Source organism: Octodon degus, unplaced genomic scaffold (assembly GCF_000260255.1).
Source record: "Octodon degus isolate 3935 unplaced genomic scaffold, OctDeg1.0 scaffold00031, whole genome shotgun sequence".
Lineage (NCBI taxonomy): Eukaryota > Metazoa > Chordata > Mammalia > Rodentia > Octodontidae > Octodon > Octodon degus.
Window position 1 is genome coordinate 7011067 of NW_004524607.1, and position 26616 is coordinate 7037682.

The 26616-nt window shown below is 40.1% G+C and overlaps 1 protein-coding gene across 2 annotated transcripts in view; it reads left to right on the top strand.

The window, feature by feature from the left end:
- The window catches only part of Amph (amphiphysin), a 227983-nt gene that overhangs the window by 105467 nt on the left and 95900 nt on the right, over window positions 1-26616 (top strand). For both annotated transcript variants that reach the window (XM_004629658.2, XM_023713540.1), the window contains exon 2: window positions 5303-5383. In XM_004629658.2, the coding sequence (XP_004629715.1) occupies window positions 5303-5383 (81 nt within the window). The remainder of the gene's footprint in view (window positions 1-5302; window positions 5384-26616) is intronic.

Genomic DNA, 26616 nt, shown 5'->3' on the forward strand with positions numbered 1-26616 from the left:
CAATGGGAAGACTTTTGTAGGATAGAGATGGTAAGAAGAGTCGATGTGAGAATGAAATGTTGATTAAAGAATTCTGGAGCCATCAAAGTGTAACTGTATCTTAAGTTATTGTTTGCAAACAGGTCTTAGCTCATAGGCCAACTAAGAGGCTTTTAATGCAAAACTGTTCTAAAGTCATTGAGCAGGATTGCAAACAGTGATAAATTAGAATTTCCACAGGCTAATATTGGGATGTGACAGGATGTACTCCAAATGGATTTGGAAGATAAGCCAAATGGATTTCAAAGGACAAAGATTTAAGTTTCTTGCCATCTTTCTGATCATACCTTATTCTGCTCTTTCTGCTATGTGCCAACTCCTTTGACATCTAAGCAGAGTGTCATGAGGACATTGCAACTTGGGTAGCTTTCATGAGAAACCATGCTTTGATTCATCATCAACCAACAAACCATGGTAGGTCTATTAATCAGCTTCTCTGTTATTGGGTCTTAATACCTGATGCTCAAAACTTAAAGCAAGAGAAGTCCTTCTGGCTCATGGGTTCAGTCCTTGATGGGCTGGCTCCATCATCACAAAGGAAAGATGTCATAGACAAATCTTCCTAGTTCATGGTGGTTGGGAAGTAGAGCAGGGTGGCAGCACCAGAGAGACCAGACAGTCCCCAAGGTCATGAATTTGTGGCTCATCCAGATACATTTAAGAGTGTGCTTTGCCAAGTTGACATATGAGGATTAACACTCACAGTGGGATTTAAATAAAGTAAATAACATGTCCAGAGAGGCATGTTAGAAAAGAGAACTTGGCAACACCGGAGACATGAGAACAAAACAAGGAGATGGTGGTATAGCAGGAAGATCTTGCCAGTCTAAGGTTGTAGATTAAAGATGTGTCTGTGGGGAAAAATGGGAAACAGAAAACTAACACAAATCAGAGTTGTTAGTAAAATTCACCCTGGATGTGTGGAAATAAAGGCACAGAATTCAGTTATGGTTATCACTGCTTGTGACCATGTTAAAGACTTGATATACAGAGAAGATATCTAGAAGCATGTAGATTTCAGGATTGTGTCATAGGCACCCACTTCATTGGGTAGATAAGCTCTTGAGTGGTTCTGTCATGGTGGGAAGGCACAGTGGGGAGTGGGTGGAAGAGTGACTTTGCATCTGAGTTCTACTAGTGAAGGGGTGAGTTTGGGGGGGGGTTGCTTCCTGGATTCTGAGTTTCTTTATCTCTAAATTAAGAATAACCAGACTGCTGCAAAGAGCAGCTGAATTAAAGTACATCAAGTCTCCATTGTGGCTATTGGCATGGAAAAGTCCTACCTGGGCCCGTCCCTCTGGCCTACACTTTCTCCATCTCTCTGTTGCAGCTACCATCAAAGGTAGCTGGCACCATGATGTGGATGTGATACAGTCCAGAAAGCTCTGGATACTTTCTTATTTTCATTAGAAGAGAAAATGTGGGCACTGACATCATCCTATTACCATTCCTCTGTCTCTCTTGAGACGTAGGAGTACTTTTTGTGTTTGTTTTTGCTGTTCATATCATGCCATTTTTAGAACTATGAAAAAATAAGGGACTATGATTTGAAATTTAAATGAAGCATTTTAGGCAGGGGGTCTATGAATGGCTTCTCTACAAGTATGGTTATGCAGCTTGTAACATATACCCTCCTAAGGACTACAGTGGTCTGTAGGATTTGACTCAGAAAATGGGAATGATAATTAAGGTGTGTAAATCTCATTTGTCTCTGATGAGAAGGTAAAGTCCATATGTGGCAGGGATAGAAGCATCAGATCTCAGAAAGGCAAATTTCCTGAGGATCTTTAGTAGGCCAGTTAGCAGCTGTGTGGTCTTGTTTCCTTTGGTGTCACATCTGGATAAGGAGGGTTAATGAGGTGACATGTGAATGACCTACTGCAGGGTCAGGCTCACAGTGGGTACTTGGGAAATATTTATACCTTTTCTACTTCCCTCTCAGAGACATGAATGCCCACCATTCAGCACAGGGAAAGCTGCAGAACTGAGGATTAAACCATGGCTAATGGCCAAGCAGAGCTTGCAGCCTTCTTTGGCCTTCATTTGTTTGGTCACATGTGGAGTTACTGCCTTTCCATGATGTGCATAATCTAGAATATCTAAAAATGTCTGAATTGGTGGACTTAGAGAGCTAGGGGGTAGAGGCCATGTGGTAAATGCTAGGTTTCTAGGTGCCTTTTCTAGGTTACCTTTAGGTGATTGGTATTTGAGATGTATATGTGAGTGTGTGTGTGTGTAGGGGAGTGTGTGTATGTGATCATTTGTTAGACTTAGTTTTGAAACTTTATTATTATTATCATTGTGTGTGTGTGTGTGTGTGTGTGTGTGTGTGTGTGTCCAACTCAGCCCACTCTGGGGGTGGGTCTGGTCCAGCATGTAGTGCCGGGGATTGAACCACTGTCCTTGTGCTTGCCTAAGCTTGCCTAAGCAGGCACCTTAGACTGCTGAGCTAACTCACTGGCCCTTGAAACATTATTTTTAAGAAGGTAAAAAAGAAACAATAAAGTTAAATCCTTCTTCCTTAAAAGCATTAAACTTAGAATGAAAATATGGGGGTGGATGGGAAGTCAGGAATGTCTGTGTCATCGAGTTTTACTTCTTTTACAAGCCTGATCTCTGTAATTTTGCTTTCCTTTATTCTGTTAAAAAAAAGTAACAAAATAAGAGTACAAACTGCTGACTAACGATGTTGAGAATGCTCCTTAAGTGAGGGGAAGATGCGGGACAAGACCCCTAAAGGGGCAGCTCTTAGGGAGAGTCTGAGATTTTATTACTCAGCTATCATTACTCCTTTTATTTCATTGTAACCAGTATCAATAAAGGTTTTAACATTTTCCCTGCCAAACAAGAGACAGACATGGCATCTTGCATTTGTGTGATACTTTGAAGTTTATTGTATTTTGTAAAAGTCATTTTATTTTTATATAAATACAAAATGAACATATATTCAAGATTTTATTTAGCTCATTAATGAATAAGGCATTCAGTCAAATGATAAAACTCATTTAAAATGTATTTAAGGAGCTGGGTATTTATAGTCTACCTAATGAAGAAAGATGAAGGTGGAAAACTATGAAATTGAGACAAAAAATGACCCAAAGGATCAAGGTATCAAAGCACTGGTCTTTTGAAAGGATGGGAAGGGGACCTGAAGATGGGAGAAGAGGGGCAGGAACAGGGAAAGGAAGCAGAAAGAATCAAGATGCAGTATGTGGACAAATTCTCCATGAGTTATTGTTTTCCTGATTGGTCTGTAGTCTTCAATAAGTGTAAGAAGTTACTGTATGAAACATCTGTAAAACTAGTAAGATCGCATTGATGCATCCATCATTTTCAGGATCGTTGATTACCTGGGAATAATTACCCCAAATAACCTTGCCTCCTTGTGTCACAAGGCCCAGCTCACTCATGTTCACCTCAATCACTGTTCCTTTGGTAATAACATCCAAAGTTGTATACAGTGGTGATGAAGGATTCTTCTTCACACAAAGTATTGACAGGTAAGAGTTGCCTTTCAGTTCAGGATGTGTTACATGGGCCTTCTTAAATCGTAAATCCATTGGCCTAATGAATCTTTCATATTTAGGTGGTTTTCTTGTAAAGTCACCTCCAACAAAGCAGACTGTAGTAACCACCCTCTTCCATGCCTTCTTTTTTCTCTTTCCAGTTTGAATAACTTTTAATACTTCTGTTTCTCCTTGGGCATGAACTTTGGGCAGAGGAACTTCTCATTTACCCGCCTTTTCTTTTCGTTTTTGTTTAATCATGTTGAACAATACTTTTGTATGAGACTGCCCTCTCTGTCCAGCAGGTAGGCAGGTACTACTCCTTCTAGACTCTTCATCATTCTTTTGTTTGGTGTTTCTCTTTTCACGCATCTTGATGGTCTTCTTCATTTGTAATTTCTCCATGTGGCGCTGTAGGTGGTAGAGCTTAGCATTTGGGCCAATCATTTTTTTTTTATTTTGGCCTTCTTTGAATGTTCATGAGCCTCTCGACTTTCCTCCTTTCTCTTTTTCTCATAGTAATCCAAGTAGTACCCATAGCATTTATGGTTTAATTCAATATATTCATTCTGTGGCATGATGACAGCTGCAGAGCCACCATGGGTGGCCTACGTGTGCAAAGAAAAGTCCTCACTTTGGAGTATTCCAGATGCACCTGAAATGTTTACTTTTCAAAAAATGTATTTCCTCATGTCATAGGGTTTGTGCATTTCTAGAAGCCAATATCTATGAAGTTTTCATTTTCTTGACTCACTTGGTATTTTTGAGTATCACATAATGAACTTGGTCATGGCTTTTTTGATTTTTCCTCTTTGTCCTCATGTGACTTGAACTGGGTCTCTAAGGGCTTTTTCTCCCTCATCTATTGCTGTAGGGCTGATAGAACTACTAGTGGCCAGCCCCATGAGACATGAGAGCTTTTCCTATAATCTTTGCTCAGGCCACTTCCTTAGCTGGAAGGAAGTCTGCCACATTGCTCTCCATTGAAGTTTCTAACAGCACAATGTAAATCACCTTCACCAATCATTTTCTGAAGACCTCAACTCTGAAGTTAAATTTCTGAGTGTGATTAGCAAAACAACTATCTAAATTTGCCCATACCACTTCACAACCTTATCACATTACATGCAACACACTGTTTTGTTTGTTATCTGTGGACCTTCCTGATGTGGTCCTTCAAATATGAATTCTTTAGGGTGTTTGGAACTTCGTATATTCGTCTTTGTATTTCTGAGTGACCAGTGCCTAGCATGAGTTCTTGTGTATACCCAGCCTCTTTGAGAGCATTAACTTGAAGGGGAACACCAGAAGATGTGTTGGGAGAACTTAATGCTATTCCTAGGAAGTAGCTTAGCTGGTCAGCAGCTTTGGTTCACTCTTTAGCAAGCACTCCAATACCTGTTATGCATCAAGCATTGTATCTGATGCTTTGGACAAAAGAAAAGTATGGTACGACTTCTGCCTTAAAGTCACATCTAGCCTCTGGGAAGAAACAGATAAACAAATAAATAAGTAAATAAATGCAACAGATCATGGCCATTGCTCAGATTGCACAGCCTGTGGAAGGTGGATCTGTAATTAAAATCCAGGTCTGTTTTACTCCAAAGGCATCAACTCACTTCCAGAACAGAAAAACCAACCATGTTTACGGTGAATTCTCCTGAGATCCTCACAGACAATAACAGCCTTGCTGTGCCTAATCACACTTTAATGAAAGCATCCTTAAATCAAACCATTATGTTTTATTCATAAACCAGGTCCTCCAGAAGCTGGGGAAAGCTGATGAGACAAAAGACGAGCAGTTTGAAGAATATGTCCAGAACTTCAAAAGGCAAGAGGTGAGAAACATTTATCTCATGTCTGGAGTGGGGAAATCGGTTTAACTGTGCTTGTGTTTTGCTGTGTTCCATGGGTTTCATATGGTGTGGGTGTGTTGAAAAGTTCATGCGGTGAAATTTAATCCTTATGCTGTGGAAAGTTAATCTGACTGTGATGTTTAGAGCTGGAGTCTTTTCAAGGTCACTAGGATCAATAAAGTCCTCAGGGTGTAGTCTCCATGATCATGATCAAATCCTGTGGGTTATATGAAGAATGGAAACTAGACAGACACATATGCTCCTGTCTCTGGTCAGGTGCTGCCCTGCACTGCCCTGAGTCTCTGCAAGGAGAAAAACCATCACCAGATGTAGTCCTTTGCCTTTGAACCCTGAACCATGAGCCAAAATAAACCTCACCTTGTTTGTGTTGTTCCGTCATTGGCAACAGAAGAGGAACTAAACCCAAGTGTTTATAATCAAAAAATGTCGAAATTGAGAAAACATGAGCTTGGCATAACATTGAGGCTAACGTTCTGCACAGGTGCTTTACAAAAGATGAGGAAAGAGGCAGTAGGAACTACAGGGGTTGGGGCGAGGAAAGGCTGGGGCTGAGAATCTCAGGAGATGAGAGACTTTGCCACTCTGGACCTGTTCGGTGCAGATGACTGATGCAAGCTGGCCCTTTTGATCATTTATATTTCATTAACTATCAGAGAGACAGGAAAACATTTAGGGTACCATGATCGCAATTGTTACTGGCTTCAAAGCCATCCATTCTTAACTGGTGTTACATCTTCCCCAAGGGGGAGAAATCAGATTCTTGGTGGGTAAAAGAAATCTTACTCTGTTAACTCATAAAGTACAGAATAAACGTAGATCAAATACACTGATACATTGTACTTTTATGGAATGTGGTTAGAAAAAAGTCAAGAAAGACTTAGAGAAAGTGATAATGAAAAATAAAGGTTGAAAGAACGCAATTTATGCTTTGTTCCTTTTATGAATAGTTATATGTTTAATAGACATAAGGATGATGAAACAGTATTTGATAAATGACTTGGTTTGATTGCTAAGACTTGGATAAATTGAGTAGATTATCACTGTCCTGCTCCTACCCCTTGTCTGGGTATTGAACCCAGGGATTTTGTACTGAGCTACATGCTTGGCCTTTTAGAGTTTTATTTTTAATTTTGAGATATAGTCTTGCTAAGCCATGAAGTTGCCTAGGCTGAGCTGAAAATTGTGATGTTCTCATAGTGCTGGAATTTCAGGTGTGCACCACATTGCGTGGCTTACAGCATCACTCTTTAGAGGAGCAGGGTTGGGAAGATAAAGAGATTGTGCCTCTGAGGATAGATGCCTCAAAGCTAGAGATCTGACCAGCAGTAGGATGGAGCCAACAGATCCTGAAATGTGGGGATTGAACATGGGGCCGGTGGAGGGGGATGGGCTTATTTTCCTGCTGTCATTGCAGCTGCCGCTGCACACAGAGGAAACTGTGGCCTTGGGATAATAACCAATAATGCTCATTCTTCTGTCTTCCTTTGCTCCTGAGCTCATAATCCTGATCTTGGAGGTCTCTCCCTTCCTTGCATGCATCAGAGCTCTTGTTGTTCTTCTGCTATTTCTTCTCCTCACAAAGAGGGGCAGTCAATCCAGCCAGAGGCCATACAGGTTTGTCTCAACCAAGACACATTGCTGAATGTTTCCAGCTTCATTCTAAGACTAAGTAAGCACTGACAGGCACAAATACATAGGGTGTAATAGAAATATACAGTTAATGTTTAAATTAAAAAAAATCATTATCATAAAAGACAGGTTGCCATGAAATCCTCTCAAAATAGAGATCAGACCAGCTGTGAGATGGAGGCAATGGATTCTGGACTGTGGGGAATGGACACGGGGCCAATGGAAGGGGCTGTAACACCAGTTCTCCTTACTTTGAACACATTTAACACTTATCCCATGGGTCCTGCTACTTTCTGAAGCAGTTCTGAAAGTCCTCTTTTGTGAAGGTTTTTAAGAGGGAGATCACAAATATGGGCAGTGCTACTGCTGATGCCATCCAAGTGGAGAACAGGCTCATAACCGCACAGCAATATGTTCTCATCCACCTTCTTTACTGGGTCTGGCACTGTGTGACTTCTACATTTTCTACAAAGTCAAAATGATTATGAAAAGAAAACTTTAAAAAAAACTTTTATGTATTTGGTACAAGGTCTCTCTACACAGCTCACACTCATAGTGATCCTGCTGTCTCAGCCTCCCCAGTGCTGAGATAACAGGCATGTGCCACAACACCTGGTTTTGGTGGCCAGCTCAGTGCACATGAGAGCAGGGCTGGTGGGGCATTTGGTGTCAGGGATTGAGCCTGGGTCCTTGTGCTTGCCAGGCAGGCACTTAGTCTACTGATCCATCTTGCCTGCCCCAAAAAGCAAATATTTTGAATCAATTCAGAACATCAAGTCAGTCAAGACAATATAAATGAAGACATTCAAGAAAGAGGACATTAGACTTGCTCCAGAACATAGCAGAAACATTGAGAGTGTTCAAAGTGAGGGAGTTGATATAATGTGTCATTTTCTGTGATAATTTTTTGCAGATTAAACTCACCATAGTTTTTGTTCAGACCTTGTTGATGTTCAGCCTACTATGATGTACCAGGATTCTATCCATAGATGGTAAAAACGGGGTAGCCTAGAATTCAAAAACAGTGATGGACGTAAATTGATCATGTCAAGATTACTAAATCTTACAGAGTTTTGGATTATTAAAGGTGGAAAAGAGAATTCCTAAAGATATGCTAGATCTGGGCCCACACAAAGGGTTATCTCTGGTCTTCCCTAGGAGAGCAGAGGCTCCCTACAACATCTGGCCACATCTGGAGAGTTACCACACTTCTCCTGAACTTCACCTAGGCACACCTGTTAGTGTTGTGTTTATTTTGTTGGCAAATCTCGGATGTCTGTTTGAAGAGATTGGGTTTACAATGAAGAAGTGTCTGATATTTGTAGCTTTCTGTGCTTGAGAATTTTCACTGTCTCCTTTGAAACCATCTTCCTGTCCAGTGTGTCCCTATGGAACCAATTAGTTCTTTACCCATAGATTTCTTTTTTCTTTGCTAGTTTTACGGCATTTTGGTGTTGTTATCACCTCCAGAAGACTGACTGGGAAAGCTGCCAATCCAGGAATGCCTTAATATCAAGTAAACATTTCACATATCTGATTCCATTGAATTTTCTTACTAGTCTTTGGGGTCTTTTGACTGAATCAAGTGGGGATTGTTTCTGGTCTAAAGTTTTAGTGTACTTAAATCATTGGGTACCTCAGTTAACCTCTGTGATCTTTGTGAGGTGGCCTTATTGTGCTCATCTACCATGTCATCCTGTGACTTTGTGCATTCTAAGAATTGTTGTGGGGCAGATGGCTTAGAACCACCCTTGAAAGCTTGCACCTTAGTTCTCTTAAGAATATTAGCAGATTTTCAAGATCTAGGCAAAACTTCAAAATTTGAACAATTTTATTTATAAGAATAAAGCAAAGTAGCTGGAAATGTAGGGGTGCTACTTCTCAAGGAGTCTCCAGACCCTCTTTGGTTCTCTTGGAAAATATTTTTGCATTAAAACATCTTAGTCTCATTTTGATATTTCTTGTAATCAGAAAGAGTAAGTTTATAGTCAGAGTGAAGAGGTTCTTATATTGGTTCTTTTTTCTGTATGTTAGAGGGAAGGAAAAGGGTAGATGGGGAAAAGTGAAGAGAGGATTAATTAACTTTTTTTCTTTTCGGTGAAACCGGGAATTGAACTCAAGTTCTTGTGCTTGCCAGGCAAGCGCTTATTCTACTGAGCTATCTCCCTGGCCCCAATTAACTTTTGATATAAACATATTAAATGTTAGAAAGCACATCTGAAGTTATCAAAGCATTGTGGAGAAAAAAAATCCTTTTTTCTTTCATTATTTGTTGTTGATCAATTACAATTGGTTGAGTATGCCTAGATTGTGGTTACGTCTCTGAACTGTATTCTTAGTATTTGTAAAATGTTGAATCATTACCTTAATGGTGGAAGACATTATCTAAAGGTGTCATGCTTTAAAGTAATTATCTAACCTAGACATCTAGATTGTACATGCATTAGTTAGTGTTCACTAGAGCTGCAAATTTGTGTCCTACATTTCGTTACCCACAGACAAACCCAGAACATTGCATTCTAGTAGGCATTTCTTACTCAAATCAAGTTGATATGTCACAATGAACAATAGTCATGACCTATTTTTCTCATAAACATGTATTTTTCCAAATCCCAAAAGATACTATTGAAACTATCACCAGGACCATGTTTGAATTGCTGCATTACATTATAGTTACTGCATTATATTATATTCAGCATACTCAAGTAATGCTGAATTGAAAGAATGTTCTAGAATGTTGTAGAAAGTGTTCACATGTTTTTGTGCTCAGTGACCTTGCCTTTATGTTACCTTTTACGAAGTCTTCATGGTCCTTATAGTTCCTAGTATATTCTTTGCTCATTGATATTGGAAAACATGCTGGCAGAAGAGTGCATGTTTAAACTATGGTTTATGGCTTAGCTTTAATTTATTCAAAACCCAAATTTTCATTTTGACCCCAAGGCTTTTTTCCCAAAAGGACCTTGTTTTATGTGAGACTGAATGTGTGGATGAAGGGTCTGTGTATTTTCTCCTGGCTGTCCACTGTGATTCTGTGACTCAGATTTCATAGATTGTTTAAGTAGGACAAAGAGAGAGGAAAGGGAGGTACAGCAGAAGGTGCCAGGGTGAACTTTTCTACAGAGAACTCAGAATTTTCCATGATAAGAGCTAAGAAGAACAAGGATTATAGATACACAGCTAGGAAAATAAAAAAAAAAAGCTTTGACTTTTAACTCTTGCTCTCAAGAGCCTTTTCACCATTTTTCCTTTTGAATCAGATCTGCTAATGAATACCAAATTGGACCAGTGTGAACACCAGCTACTTTCAGTTCAGCTGGCTGCCTGCTGATGGATTGGTTAATGAGCAGAGAAAAGGTCGCACAGAGGAAGAAAGGTCCCTGGCTTCTCTCTTTCCTTCCTGCTAATAAAATTCTCCAGAAGATGCCACAACTTTGGCAAGTGTGCTAATTACAACAGCAAAATACTTCATGGGCTGGTTGGGTCCAGATAACCAACTCCATACTGAATGACTTCTAAGGGTGTACAGACATGGGTTCCCCCATGCTGGCTGGATAGAAGAGTGATATTTCAGAAACTGGAAAAGACAGTCTTGATTCTCATGTCTGAAGCTTTCTATTTTGTCTTTGAAACATTCACAGTGTTGTTCTACTGTTTCTTTCTGCACCCACTGGCTCAACTTGGGGCTGTGCAGGTAGAACATCTCTTATTAAAAATGTTTGGAACCAGAAATATTTCAGCTTTTAGAGATTTTTGAATTTCGGGTTATTTTTATAGATTATACTGGTTCAATATCCCTAATTTGAATATCTGAAATTCCAAATTCTTCTAAATCTATTTTTTTGACTAGTATATCATTACTCAATGAATTTCAGACTTCAGAACATTTCAGATTTTAGACTGGGGAGGCTGACCATACACAAACTAAGAAGAAAAGAAATCCTGGGAACTTGAAATTCTCCCCAGCCCCAAGTATTCAAGACCAGTGGCTCTAGTTACAAGACTGCTCCCTCAGACTCTGAAAGCTGAGCTGACCCTCCTAGGTCCTGGTTGCTGTGCAGCTACTTTCATTTTGTATCCCCATATAAGACCTAGTGTGTTGCATGGAAGACTGATACACACTTGCTCAACTTGAAGCTGAAGTTGTGGCAGAAATTCTAATTTTGAATGCATTGCTACAGTGTCCTTTCATTTCTGAGAAGAAAGGGACATGTATGTATTTTTGGAAGGAGTTTTATGCAATGTTAAAAAATCATTATATATATATATATATATATATATATATATATATATATGAAATAGCTCAGAATAGAAATTTTTAAAAAGCATGCAAATAATGTATACCACCACTATGGGTCAATATGTGAGTGATTTTTATTCTAAATTTATGATGAATTGTATTGATGTTCCATAGATATTTACAATTTACTCATATGGGTAAATCTAGCAGATACTTTTGAGCCATTATTTCAAACTACAGATGAACAATATAGGACTATCTTAGCATTTCCACCTTTTATTGAATATTAATAGTGACCTTTCCTGAGACAGCTACTGCCTGAACTCAATATGAGCCCATCAGTTCTATGTTTACTAATTGTCCAACTCTAAAGGACAGCTTTGAGAACTTCAGCCAGCAAAATCTCCTCCTGACTCGTTAGAGCTTCTGGATTTAAGTTAGGACCTCACGTGTGGAGTTCTCTGCCCACAAGAGCAGTGTTGGTGAGACTTGAGCTGCCTCAGAAGCGCTGGGAGCCTTTGACACGGTACACAATCCTGGGCTTCAGCCCAGAGCTTCAGACTCAACAGCTCTGGCATGCAGTCTGAGAATCTGCATTGTATTGTGTTCTCAAGTCATGCCAGTGCAGTTGGTGGGGCAGTGATGCAACCAAGGCCCGGCCATTGTGTCTGCTCACCCAGTTCCTTCTCAGTGCTTCCTCTGTTTAGTCCTTGAAATTTTAATTCCCATATTTGGTGTCTGTTTTAATATCTTTAAGACAAGCTGTGGATAAGGATTTGGTGGTCTGGATTTTCAATAATCTGCATAGATTAAACCAGCTAAGAGGATGTGACTTAACAGTGATTTTGAAACCAGTGATGAATTTTTTCTTTCCGCAGTTGGTTTTCAACAGGAAGCTTCAGGCTGTTAAAATGATCACATCTTAGTGAGAATGAGCCAAATGAGGTGCTTTGTACATCATTTGGTTTAATAGAGAAGAGTTCAGAAAATACTAGAACTCCTAGATATGGAGTCCTAGAGAAAAAAACGAAGAGAATATATCTGAAGAATCAGGTATGTGGAGCACATCCAATACAAGACCTGGGAAATGAATGTGCCATGTCCACAGACAGCTGGGAAAATTTAGAACATTAAGTGTACTCGGTAGAAACAAGGAAGGATCACAAACTCATAACCTGTTCCCATGCCCAAAAACTAGAAAGGAAGTACAAAATAAACCCAGAGGAATCAAGTCAAAGAAGGTAGAAAAGATGAAGTAAAAAAAATCAATGAAACCGAAATATAGAGAAACAATAAAGAAAATAAATGAAATAAAAAGCTGATCCTTTGAAGAAAATCAATATGCTTGCTAACCTCTGAGCAAGAATGGCAACAACAAAAGATCAAAATCAAAAAGTCAAAAAAGAAATGAAAGTATCACTTTAGATCATGTAGCCATTTAAAGGACAATAAGAGAATACTGCAGCCACAATGGACAAGTTTCTCCCCAGCCATAAACTTTAAACAAAATGAAACTGACAATCTGAGTAGGCCTATAACCATTAAAGAAAGTAAATCAGTAAATCAAAATCTGAAAAAGAAATCCCTGGAACCAGAGGGCATCAGTGTAGAATTATGGTATTTAAAGATGAATTAACATCAGCCTGATGTGTTCTGCCCGTCCCCCAGACAATCGGAATGAGCACATCTATCTGAAACCATGGTGACCTCCAATTACAATTCAGGAGCTCTTGCCTTATTTGAGTGTCTCCTCTTTGTGCCTCCTTCTTTGATAATGAGGGACCTGGTTTCTACTATTCTCAGGACAAGTATTTATTTGTGCAGACCCCATTATGTAAGTAGCATTCTGGTCATGCCAGTCACCTCCATATCTCCTGGGTCACCCCAGTGCAGATTGTCTCCTGCTGTCTAGCTGTTGGCTGACTCATATCCACTGCAGCTCCTTCTCCTTCCTTTCAGGACTGCTGGCCAAGAATCTCCACACATACAGCACTCCAGGTTGGAGTTTGCCTGGCCTAGTGGTTGTCTGCTGAGTTCTGTCTGCCCCATTTCTGGTACATCTTTTGGACAGCTTTTTCCTCCTTGCTTCCTATAACTGGCTGTGCAGAAGTGCAAATATTCTGGTTATTAAATATTGTCACATTACTCAATTCTATGAGAATTCTAAAAAGAAAAAGAAAAAGATGTGAAACAAAATTGACTCATAGGCTTAACTATACCTAACACATAAGCAGTGTTACATGCATAACTATATTGAATGTAAAAGTATCATTTGTATCCTAAAAGAAAGGCAGTAGTTAGTACAGCCTGTTAACTCCCTAGACAGCTTGCTGTGTTGATTTTAATAGGTGTCATTGTTTAGGTAAAAAGAAATGTCTCCCAGAAGTCCCATATATTCAGAAGGTGATTGGATCATAGAGTGCTGTATTTTCAGTGCATTCATACATAGATGACTTCCTGTCTGGCTTGCTGTTAGGAGGTGGAGCCTCATTGGAGCTGGCCACCGGGTGTGTGATCTAGAAGGGTTCATTCTTTTTTTTTTTTTTGTATTTTAGGTAAGAGTCTACAGGTTTTTCAGGGTCTCACTACTAGATTGGTCTTGTAGCGATCCATCTGTTTACAGCCTCCCAAGTGCTGGAATTACAGGTGTGTGCCATCACGCCCAGTCTCAATTACCCTCTCAGTGCACCCAGGGAGCAAGGCCAGCACAGCAGGCCCAGGGATCAAACCACTGGTCCCTGTGCCTACTTACAGGTGCTTTAATCCTCTGAGCTATTTTGCCTTCCTATCTTATTCTTTATTTTTTATTAGGTCATATTTATAGTATAGAATGCTCACAGGTATCATGGAGAATTTATACATGTCATATCACATCTTAATTCTGTTTTCCCCCAGTCCTTCTTCTCCTCTCCATTTGCAAAAGCTCTATTTCTTTTATTTTTCCTCTCATTAAATCACTGTTCCTTTCCTTCACTCCCCACCCTTCCATCATTCCCCTTCATATTTGAAAAGTTCTTTCTACTGTCTGGTATCTATTCCCTGTTTTGCTCCTTATGTGTACCTTAGGCTTCTCACTCAAGAGGAACATGCATAGCAACGTTTATAGCAGCACAATGTATAATAAGTGAATTCTGGAAACAGTCCATATTCCATGGATGAATGGATAGAGCAAATGTGGCATCTGTGCACTCTGGAGCCCTATGCTGCCACGAGGATGAAAGGGTGTCTTCTTATTCCTAGCTTCTCTTCTTGCTCCCTGCTTCCTGGCTGCCATGGGATGAGGCGCTTTTCCCCACCATACCCCGACACTATACATGTTTCCAAAGACTGAATCCCCTGAACCACGAGGCAAATTAAACCTTCCTCCTTTAAATTTGTAGATGTTGGGTGCTGTGTTCCATGGAACGGAAGCAGCCAATGCCTGGAGAGCAATTTATTGGTTTAAAAGGGATGGTTTATTTGTATTTACCCTGAAAGGATGAAATGTTCTTGGGCTTTAGAAGTAGAAGATCCCTGCCTGAGATTGCCTTTCTTTCTCCTCCATGAAGTGAACCTTGAGATCCCCAGTGGCTCATTGGTAGCCAGCATCTCTTGCTTTGTCATGAGATGGTGAGAAATGTAGCAGTACATTTCACAGGTAGCAGAGTCACCCATAATTACTCCTGTTCCATTTGTGTCTGCTAAATGGAATCATAGCTGGATTCTCAACCCTGGCAGGAGGGGTCACTCCTGCCAGGACAGTTCTGGAACACATTACAAGTTTTGTTATTTGTACAACGTTCCTTCTCCTGTACTTTTCTATGAAATAGACATTATTCCAAGTCATGTAACTGAGAAAGAAATAAATTTTTCAGGGTTGAGAAAGTGTGAAAGAGAATTGCTTACATTATGTTAATATGGATCTATTAAGTCTTTTTACTATGGAAATGATCAAAATATCTGAAAGGCCGTACTAAGAAATTTGTATGTGCTCAGTTAGTAGTTGTCCTGTCCAGCGGGTCAGTCAATGAAGGTCACCTGGGAGAGGAGCGGGGAATTGAGGAAGGGACAAAGGACAGGAGACGCGAGAAATGGAGACAAGACAGGATTCTGATCCAGTCTTGTTTATTCAAAGGAAACTCTGGGTATATATAGTGGAGGCATAGGGAAATGACGTCAGCGGGTAAAAGGTGCGAGTAACTAGGCAACCGGGCTATGACAGGAAGTCCCACCTCTGGGGCATAGCAGGAGACTTATGGGAAATAGGCGGGGTAAGAAGAATTAGGAGCTTAGCTCAGCAGAGGTAGGGGAAGAGGAAGTCAGCGTCACTAATGACGCTGATGCACCAAGAGAATTTTATAGGTCAGAGGCAATCAGGTGACCATTAAGGGATACGTGGCGCAGAGTCATGATGTGGCAGTTTCACAGGAACCTGGAAACCCACTTGCAATAGGATTGGAGGCCTGGAGTTATTGAGCCTCCCACAAGTAGTGTTCTATTAAGTGCAGATGAGTTGGGCCCGTGGTGTGCACCTGTAATCCCAGCGCCAAGAGAGGCTGAGGCAAGAGGATTGAATCATTAAGCCCAGCTCAGCAATGTAGTGACTTAGTGAGACCTTGTCTCAAAATTTAAGAAAACAAAAAACAACCAAACAAAAAACCTCAACAAAATCTGGGGTTGTCACTCATTGTGAAGGCCCTGGGTTCAGTCCCTACCCTCAAACAGAAACAAACCATGAAAAGTCCCACTGTGCTTGAAGTGGTTTGTGGTCCTCACATACATGTATTTTTGCCTCTTGGGAGACTACTTTTAGGAGAATACAAGTCTGAATGGGACCAGGCTAATCTGTAGGTCCTTTATGTCCTGGGCAAGGCTATTAAGTGGCAAGAAAGTAAAATGTTTTAATTCTGGATGAAGACAATCAAAGGTCTTATATGAATATGGCAAACAAGGCACACACAATTATGGTGACGTTTCAGCAGAGTGTGTAAGGCAAGCTCCCACCAGCAGTCACAGCCTCATGCAACATCTCTAACAGGGGAGGACTGGTCTGTGGAACAAGAGAAAACCACAAAAGTGGGGTAGGTGGTAACATTTTCCTTCCTTTAATGAAGTATAACAAGGTAAGAGGTGACATCTGGAGCTCTGCAATTTACCAGAAATCTCTTTAATAATATTTTTTGGTATTAAAAAATACGTCTGACTCCATACATATGCATTTTGACACAAAACAGTCATGAAAGAGAACTTTCGGAACTGACTCAGAAAGTGGCAAGAATGATGGGATCAGTGCATTCAAAGTGGGAGTTGGATTCATAGCATTCTGAAGCAGATACATAGCAGTGTGTCTTTTGCTATAATAGATTTTGAAAAATGTAAGCGTTCCTGGCAATTTTAGATCTCACGATGCCTCCTGTCACTGAGTAGTCCCGACTTGCCTCCTCAGTCACCTGTGTTCCACACACTACTGCCTTACTCACACACTACTAAAGCTCCATTTATTATCAAGAACCTTTAGTCCTAATTCTTGGCAGTAAGATAATGACAGGAGTCTGATGTGCCCTGGGTTCAATTTTAACTTGAGCCTGAAGCTGCCCTAAATATTTGAAGATGTTCCATAAATATTTATTGGCTTGTACAGTATTTTTAGTCTCCAGAAAACCTTACATATCTCTACAAATTCACCTCCATTTGCAACTGATTTTCTTATCCTTGAGTCCCATGTATGGCCCCTGCTGTGTAGTTTCAGAAAAATTCAATGTACTGTATTCTGTTTTGGAGAAAGTTAACTCTTTTTATCTGAAATGAAAATAGTTTTATTACAAAGCTTTAACATATTTAATTTATATTAGCAGATTGTTTCTAAGAGAATTGTGGGATTTGTTCCCTGAATTTACACTGACAGTGTTTTTTCATAGGGTTTCTATGAGTGCTTAAATTCAATAATCACACATAAGATAATTACCTTGTGTCTGTGTGTCTGGAAGTGAAATTTTACTAGAAGTATTCTTAATTTTAGATGCTGTGGTAATTATCTTATATCAAAACCCAACTTCATGTGCAAATATCTCACAACACTATGCTATTCTAATACCAGCATTCAAAGTAGTTTTTTTGGTTATTCAGTACATGTTATAATGGAGAGGTCTATTTTAGAACAGAAGTTTGGAGCCACTTACACATTCATGGATCAGACAGCTATCAGCTGTCTTCTATAGGCCAAGAGCAGATTGAGATCAACGGGAAATCACAGCGAACCAGAAAGACCAGGTCACTGCCATTGCAGGTCTTACATTCCAAGACAATAAAGAGAATATAGGAATTGAGTGGACTATGCTAACTTCTGGAAAATGCCACAGAGAGCTCTGAATAGATAGAGCATGATGGATGAGATCAGGAGGCTTGAAGAGAGTGCACTTCAAGTTCTACTTTAAAGAGGAGGAAAGAAATAAGGCAACACCTGGGTGAGAAAGAAGTCAAGAATACATTGTTTTCATCTAGTCCAGAAGGAAAATATGGTGACCCACTAGAGAAAAAGGAAAACAGAAGGTTGAGTGGGCAAGAAGTGGGATGTGGAGCATAACTGGAAGAATTGGCTTGAGCCAAGAGAAGAGCTTTTGGTGTAAAGTTGTTGTGGGAAAAATCAATCCAACAGTCTCAGGAGCTCAGAAGAGGAAAGGAAATTTTATTGATGCTAGCAGACCTAGAGGATTAATCTCAAAGTGTGAGGTGAGGTTTATAGAAAGTTTGTCTTTTTATAAGTTGGCAAACAGAACTTACAAGAATGAGATAAGGTTTTGATGAAGACCAGGGTACATGGATATCTTGTCATGAGAAGAGATGTATATGTAACAGGTTATTTTTAAAGCACATTCACAGAAGTTTTAGAATGAAGACAAATCATAAAATTTAGCTGAGTTCAATGGCAGAGAACAGAGTGACTGCTGCTTTGGTTAGCAACGTGCTGCATTTAGGCCAGGATTTCTGCATCAAGGTAAAAGGTGAAATGGAAAGAATAGCTTTGCTGTGAATGTGTATCAATCAGGACCATTGCTGACTGACTCAGCCCATAGATACTGAGAGCCTACCAAGCACAGGGCATCATTCGTGCCCTGGAGGAAGTGATGAGCCATTCAGACACAATTTCTATCTGCTTCAAGCTTGCTTTCCAGGATACAGAAATCTTCTTTCTTTTGAAGGAATTAAGGGGGTGAGAGAAAACAACAGAATCTCCACATGATGCTTCTGTATTTCCATCATTATGATATCACTTGGTATACTTGTTTCTTCAATTTAGTCTATGAGTATCCTGTTCTTTTAATTGGTATTCTTAGGCAAGAAAAGATTTCTGTGCCTTCACAGACTCCAATTTCGTCCTACACAATTCAAGTCCACTGATATATGTTAATACCAAAGACTTTCACCCACCATGATGCTCACCTTACTCCCTCATCATGATGCTCACCTAGTAAGTAGTACACTAGACGGTCAGGAAGTGTTACGTGATGGGCTCTTAGGTCCTCGGTTTAACTGATCTCTATGGAGCTATATTCACTTTATCATAAAAATCAAATGATTTTGGCTACTTGGCTGTTAAAGTTATCTCTCTTCTTTGTAATACTATCTGTATGGACAAGATGTGTTTTATTTATGCAACCTTGAAAGAGGGTCTTGTTTGTCTTAAGTATAACCCACCACGATTGTTAGTGCAAGTAACTCCTGGGGGGACTGAAGTGGGTACTGTCAGAATAAAGGAATATATTGGTCCTTGTTCCTAAACCTTTTCTGCGTTTCTGTCAGCTCACTATTCTATTTTCAACCCATCCATTAAATCTCTTTGCTCCCCTAAAAGTCAGCCTATTTCATGGATAGCCATGGGTGCTGTCCATGGTTCTGAATGGTAGAATGAAAACAAGGCCCTGTTGGAGAGCCTATCTGTTTATTAACCTCTTTCCTCTTATTTGTTCTGTTCCATTAACAAGAATGTCTTCAGTTTTGGCCCTTATAAATGAAAAGCTTAAAATCAAACTAAAGTTTGATTGAGCCAAATGACAGATGCTTGAAGCATCTTTGTGCCATTACCTCTGGTGCTGGTTCCCAATCTATGTAATCACTTCTAGAAGGGGCTCTTGTTATTTCTCCAAAGGTTTTCTTTGTTCTTTCCTATTATGTTACCTACTTTTAATTATTTTCTTACCTTACAAAATTAGTTAACTGTGCCACCTGGAGAGGCTTTAGTTTCCCGTTCTTCAGCATTCGTTTAGAGATGGGCTTTGTGCATCTTCTACTTCCCTGCATGAGGTGAGCTCATTATCTAGTTTAGAAACTGTTCTCTAAATGAGCCACAGATGGACTGTACCATCCCAGTAATGCGATAAAGAGAATTAGCCATATATCTCATGCAGCCCTAGGGAGACTCTCTGAAATCGTTGTGAACATCTGCATAAGTGAACTGCACTTGGCTTTCAGATCTGTATAGGTTTTATAGTTTTATCACCAATTGTGATTCTATCTGGTAAATCATGCTATAAACCATGGTTGATTTTGCCATTGGAATAGTGATCTAAATGCAAGAAGTGTGTGTACAGGAATGTCTTAGAGTGGATGAGCGAGACATATGCTTAAGTGTGTGTGTGTGTGTTTTTAAGCAGCACCATAGTAGAGCTATGTATTAGAATATGAATCAACATAGTGAATGTTTGCTAAATGGTGGACAAAGTAAAAAACTGTAATAAACATTTCTAATAACTGTCACTTGGAGTTTTGTTTTCTTTTGCCCATTTGGAACCATGGACAGCAACTCCACATCTATAAATAAGGACTTATTTTGCAATTAAAAACAGAGATTCCTAGCGTGAGTTGTGGCAAAAACCTGTAATTTCAGCACTCTGAGAGACTGAGGCAGAAGGATCACAAGTTGTTGCCAGGCTAGGCAGCTTAGTGAGATCCTATCTCAAATTAAAAAAAAAAAAAAAAGTTGCCTGGAAGTAGCTCAGTTTAAATTCTCTGGGTTGAATCCCTATTACTGTAACCAGTTGGGGGAAAAAGACAGTTGTCTGGGTCCTTCTCCAGACTGTTCAGTTAGATCACTCATTTGTGTCTCTAAAGAGTCATCCTTTGAGGTAACTTGGATATAGGCTTGACATTACAGACACAGTAAAGGTGATAGTTTCCAAAACTGTACAGCTATTTGTGATAGATTATGGCCCTGGTATGAATTGCTGAATTATGGTGGTCATCTAATATGGCTGAAGCCCTTAAAACAACAGCTCATCTTCCCAGAGACCACCTCCCCTCTTCTCCAACTCAGCCCAGGGTACAATTTCCTTTCACCTTTCCCACCACCTCAGAGAAGGCCCCAATCAGCTTTTCAGGTATATCTAAACATCATCCTAAAGTCCCACCCCTGGAAAAATACCATAAAAGCCTCAGCCTCCCTTTGTTCCAATCCGGAGAATTTCTTATATTCCCAAATTCTCTCCGTGTCCTCTAAGACAATGAAGCCCCTTTCCCTTTTTCCTTTTGCCGTTTCTCTGCTGCAACACCTTCAAAACCTAGCAATTTGAATTTTTCCATGCTTGATTGTTGAGAGGAATCTTCTAAAAAGCTTTATAATTTCTCAGATTTACAAACCTTATCTTAATACCTTTGACAAAAACAGTGATGAAGTGTATTTAATAAAGACTGTCCTCAAGTCTAGCTTTGGCATTTATAAAATGTTTGGTAACTGCAGTCTTGATTCTCCTAGCAATGCGTAATTACCATTGTATTTTACCTATGAGAAAACTGAAAACAGTTATAAAAATGTTCATTTTGGGAATGAGCTTGATTATTCTTTTGACTCTTGGTATTCATGCTAGAATCCTCATTTCCCCAGAAAGTAATTAATCCTATTGGCTTGATTTTTGTTATATCCATTGTTTAGTAGATAAACTGTTCCAGTGTGTTCTGGGACCCTCCAATGCTGCATTATTTAAAGTTATAAAAAACTTTCCGTAAAACTTAACTGTGTGTTTTGTACTTAGAAGTACAAATGAAAAATGAAGTATTATGTTCCCAAGGAGCTTATTTCATGGAGGTTTATGTATTCTTTGAACATATTCTTTTGCATTATGACATGTGGCAAAACTAAGCTCCCTCAAATATTGATGAAGCACTTACTTTTGGCACAGATTGTCATTTTAAAAAGTAGCAGGTAAAATAGTTATAGTGACATCTAGCATGTGCCCAGAGCTGGGTAGGTGCCACGTCACATGCTGAACCTTCATAGGGGTTGTTGCCCTCAGCCTTCATTGGGGCCAAAGAGGTGAGTCCTTTGATCATGCTTATCCTATAGACGAGGACTAGAGAGGCCATGATGCCTCCCTAGTAGGGCACAGTCAGTGGTGGCAGAATTGTATTTTAGAGCCAGATAGTAAGATTTCTGCGCCCACAGACTTAAACACTGTGTGGTAAGAGTCACATGAAATAGACTCCATGGAATCTGAGTTTTAAGGAAAAAAGTGAACATTTTGGTATCTTTTATTTATAGGTAGGGACTGTATCCAAGGATGGTGCCAATAGTTAGATGGGCCTCACTGCTCAGCAGTTGGTTCTTCTTGGACCTGCTCCTCCATCGTGGTCATCTGCAGCTGTGTCTTTACAGCCTGGGATGCAGAAAAATGTCCTGAGACCTGGCCATGCACATGGGCTCTTGAAGTATAGGGCTTACATAGTTTGGATTGCATGGATTCTCACATAAATCTGTGATCTGGGACAGATTCTCAGCCACCGGGCCTCAGTTTCTCATTTGTGAAAAGGTGCTGACTCCAGTGCATATTGTGAGACATTTAACAGAGCTACAACCCTTGGGGTCATTCCTGGAGCACAGTGGCCAGTCTGAGTGTGAGGCCTGGAGATTCTATTGCCGTATTAAATTAAAGGCTTCCCTCGATGGCACTATTTAGACACGGGCTGAATTGTGTTCCCTCAAATACATATGGTGAAATCCTAACCTCCACTACCTCAGAGTAAAGCTGTACTTGGAGACAGAGTTTTTAAGGAAGATATTAACATGGAGGCATTGAGGTAGACCCTGGTCCTATATAACTTGTGTTCTTAGAAGAAAAAGGAGAGACAAAAAGTCATGTGAAGACATGGTGAGAAGATGGCCATTTGTGAGCAAGGAGAGAGATTGGGAAGACCAAATTCGGGCTTCTTGGTCTTGGGCTCCCTGCTTCCATAATGAAGAGAAAATCAGTGTTCCTAGTGGAAAGATACCCAGTCTATGGTGTATTAGGCTTGGTATCATAGTGAGGTGATAGAGACAACCTAAATGGCAGCTTAACAATCACCACAGAAGTTATATTCTGACTGGAGTCCTGACAGACATGATGTTGCCTTCCCTCTCATTAATGCAACTCGGCCCTTTAATACAGCAGATGCCCCTGAGTGCTTTCTCACCCTACCCAAACTGATTATAAAAGAATACCATCGCCACAGCTGCCATCCACACCCACAGATAGGGACAGTGAAGAATGGTGGAAGAAGGGTGGTTGGGGTGGGGCTCCTGTGGCATTCCTTAGATTTCTGGCTTGGTCATCCTTCCTCTACTATAATCGAAACTGTGCTTTAGGTGTTAAGGCAAAGATGAAAAGAATTTTAAATAGTGCCCTAGTGAACCATATAAGCTTCTTCATAGATATGTATACCCATGGACACATACATACATGCACACATACAAACAGGAAAAATGAAGAGGCCCTGAAAGAACCAGAAACTTGGTCACCTAAGAAGCTAAGAAGGCACAGCACATCTTCCAACTGTGAACAGATTGTGTGCTGTGATGAGTTTAGTGGTCCTAACTAGGCAGCTCCGTTCTGACACACACACAGTGGGCTAGGCTGCTCAAAAGATCTGAGTATAGACAGGTATAAACTCAAATTAGTTGATGAAAGGAAAGTGAATGGAGAAAGAGTTGTGATGGTGCATGCCTGTAATTCCAGCACTCTGCGAGGCTGAGGCAAGAAGATTGCAAGTTGGAGCCCAGAATAGGCAACTGAGAGCCTTAGGGAGGCCTTGCCTCAAAATGGAAAATAAAGAGAGGTGGGAATGCAGCTCGATGCAAAGGCCCTGGATTCGATCTCCGGTTCTGCAAAACAAAAGGAATGGAGAGACAGTTCAAGTGATTATTAACTAACTTTCTAATTTTGTTTTACTGAAGGGTAGCAAGTTTGATTTGGTTTTCAGATCCTAGGTGTTCTTGGACATGCTAATAGGAAGAACCAAAGATCAGCCACAAATCTTGGCTATAGTTATAGAAACTGAGAATTTTTTGTTGTTGTTTCTATCCTTTACCCCTCTCTTCCCCAGCCTCCATAAACCCAGTAGTATGGTTTCACACATCTACTTCTACTTCTTCTCTCTCATATCTTTTGTGTTAACATCTACCAAAACATTATCCCAAACCCAGAGAATTTATTTTACAAAATTGTTGCTGAGTTCTTAATGACAGCTCTTATTACTACAAAGAACTCAAAGCAAGAAAATAGAATTGTGAATTTCAGAGACATAGCTTTTACCTTTAAAACCCTCTCCTAATTTAGCAGCACCAGAATTCATCACAGAGTATGCCCCATTACTCAGCATCCCAAGAGCCCCGGTAGTGCTTGGCAGCGTAATGTCTTTTGATCACAAGTGGGTTCGGATATTAAATCCTATTAGTCATTAGTCCAGGTGCTGATTCCGGTCTCATTACAGTTCAGCTCCTTGATAATCTAATTTTCTTTTAAGCTTCAAAACTTTATTAACATCACTTTCATGATTCAGTTAACTTCTCTCAAATACGAAAAATTGAGCCAGTTGTAATTTTAGTGTGTTGTTTCAGCTAGTTTCAAGAGGAAATGTCACAGCAGAGGCCAAAAATAATAAGTCTATAAGTTCACAGTTGCAGAGGAGATGACAAAACTCACCTTTGTGAAATCATAGCTTTGTGACGTACTGTCTTCTTAGGTCCCCATTTCCCGCTTCCGTTAGCACTGCCCGCTGGCTGCCTACCTGAGTCTTTCTAAATGCCACCCCACAGTTAGTTTCTCAATCACGGAGGTGACCTCATAGGGAAGGTTTTTATGTCTCATGATTTTCTCTTTTCTCCCTTTTGTAACTAGTTAACTGTAATAGTAAACCAGTAATTACATTTATCATATTTAAAAAATATTTATTTATTTATTTTTCCATATTTAGGACAGGGTCTACAGGGTTTACAGGGTCTCACTATGTAGATCAGACTCATAGCAGTTCTCCTATTTTCAGCCTCCCAAGTGCTGAGATTACAGGCATGCACCACCAGGCCCAGTCTCAATTGCCCTCTCAGCATGCCCCAGGGACAGGGCCTGCATGGCATGCCAGGAATTGAACCCGGGCCACTGAGCTCTGCCTACATAGGCGCTTTAGTCTGCTGAACTATCAGGCTAGCCCTACATTTATCATATTTTAATAAGAAAATTCAATAAGACCCTACTTGTTTAACAGATTTATTCAGTTTTTTTTTTTTAAATTGCAGTACTTTGAATTGAACCTAGGCCTTTGTACCGAGCTCTATGTGCAGTCCTTAAGGTTTTTAAAATGTTGAGGCAGGGATTCATTGAATTGCTCAATTGCCTAGGTCAGACTTAAATTTGTGATCTTCCTGAATCTGGAATTACAGGTGTGTATAACAAAGCCTGGCTGCTTCACAGGTATTGAACACCGACCTGTTACCTTGAGGTATTTGCGAGACCTGCATAACCTCAGTAGTAGTAGCTCCTGGGTTTGGGTCTCAGGCCATGGCCATACACGGTCTTGCTCAGATGTGTTCCGTGCATAGCATGGCTGTGTGTGGAATAGCGCCCCTGCTGGTAGCACACTTGCTGTGAGCATTGTTTAGCTCATGATAAATCATGACTTTTTTCTATGCATTTTATCCACAATCTAATCAAATTACCAGCTTAATCAAGGCTTCTTTCTTCTGGGCAGAAATAAGTTGGACAAAGGCAAGCTATCAAAATTATTCCTCATTGATCGGGAAGTCAGTTATAAATATTTAAGTAACATATGTAACACTTCAAGAATTTAGTGCATGTAAACATAACTCAGTTCATTAATTTCCAAACGTCATTCATCACATCTCATTTCAGTCCTGCTTTTAAAGTTCCATATTTAAAAAGCAACAGATTCTGTATTGCTTTTCTTATCATGGACTTAACTGAGTTTGGAGACAGTCTCTCCATTCCTCTTTTCTGTGTAGTTTTTTTCAGCACCTGGGATTGAACCCTAAGTCTTTGTTTTGAGCTATATTCCCCAGTTCATTTTTATTCTTTTATTTTGAGATGGGGTCTCATTAAGTCCCTGTGTTGCTCGGGCTGGGCTCGAACTTGCCATCTGCTGGCCCCAGGCTTCTAACTCTTTGTGCTTTTACCAACATGTAGTAGATTTTGATGCAGTAGAGTTTGTAGCTATTTCTTTGATACAATACAGACTTAGCCTTTCAATGTCTGAGAACTAAATTGGTGTCTGGACTGTGCAAGGTGCTGACAGTCCTTACAAATATGACATGTCCAGAGCCAGGCTGTCTTGGAACTTCTTCCACCCCACACCAAACCCCTTCACATATAATGCAAATAGTTGAGTAAGTGTGTTACAGGGACCAACCCGATGTCAAACACCTGGGTATCACACATTGTGGTATGGTTTCTTTGTGCTGAAGAACAGAGATCTCTGAAACATTCTTTGCTAATGTGCAGGCTGCACTGTTTCACTCTTTAATTGGATTCTTAGCTCCAGTTTAATCCATAGGGAAAGATACAGTGAGAGGCACCCACTGGTATCATGAAATAAAGGAACAGCTACAAAATTTCACTCAACAAAGAAATACAAAGATTTTTGACTGCAAACAGTGACTTTGAGACCATTGTAAGACATTTCGTTTTATTTTCTGACAGTACTGGTGACTGAACCAAGGACTTTTATACTATACTGGATCTACAATTTTATTTTTTCGATCTACAATTTTCAAAAAATTTGGAACAAGCTAAATTGCCCAGACTGAACTTAAACTTGAGATCTTCCTGCCTCTGCTTGCAGACCGCAGGAGATTATAGGTGTGTGCAGCTACATTCAGCTTCTCTGCTAAATTTTGAAGTCTCCATGATTGAGACCTAAAATGACCTGGCTTGTCTTCTAGGAGAGCTGCCACGCACACAAGTGGGAGAACTGGATCCTTCTCCCGCATCCTGAGCAAGCGAAAGCCCAGGGCGAGGTGTGGGTGGTTTGCTTTAATGAGGATAGGAAAGCACTCCAATTCCCTCAAGCTGTGTGGGAGGAAACTGAA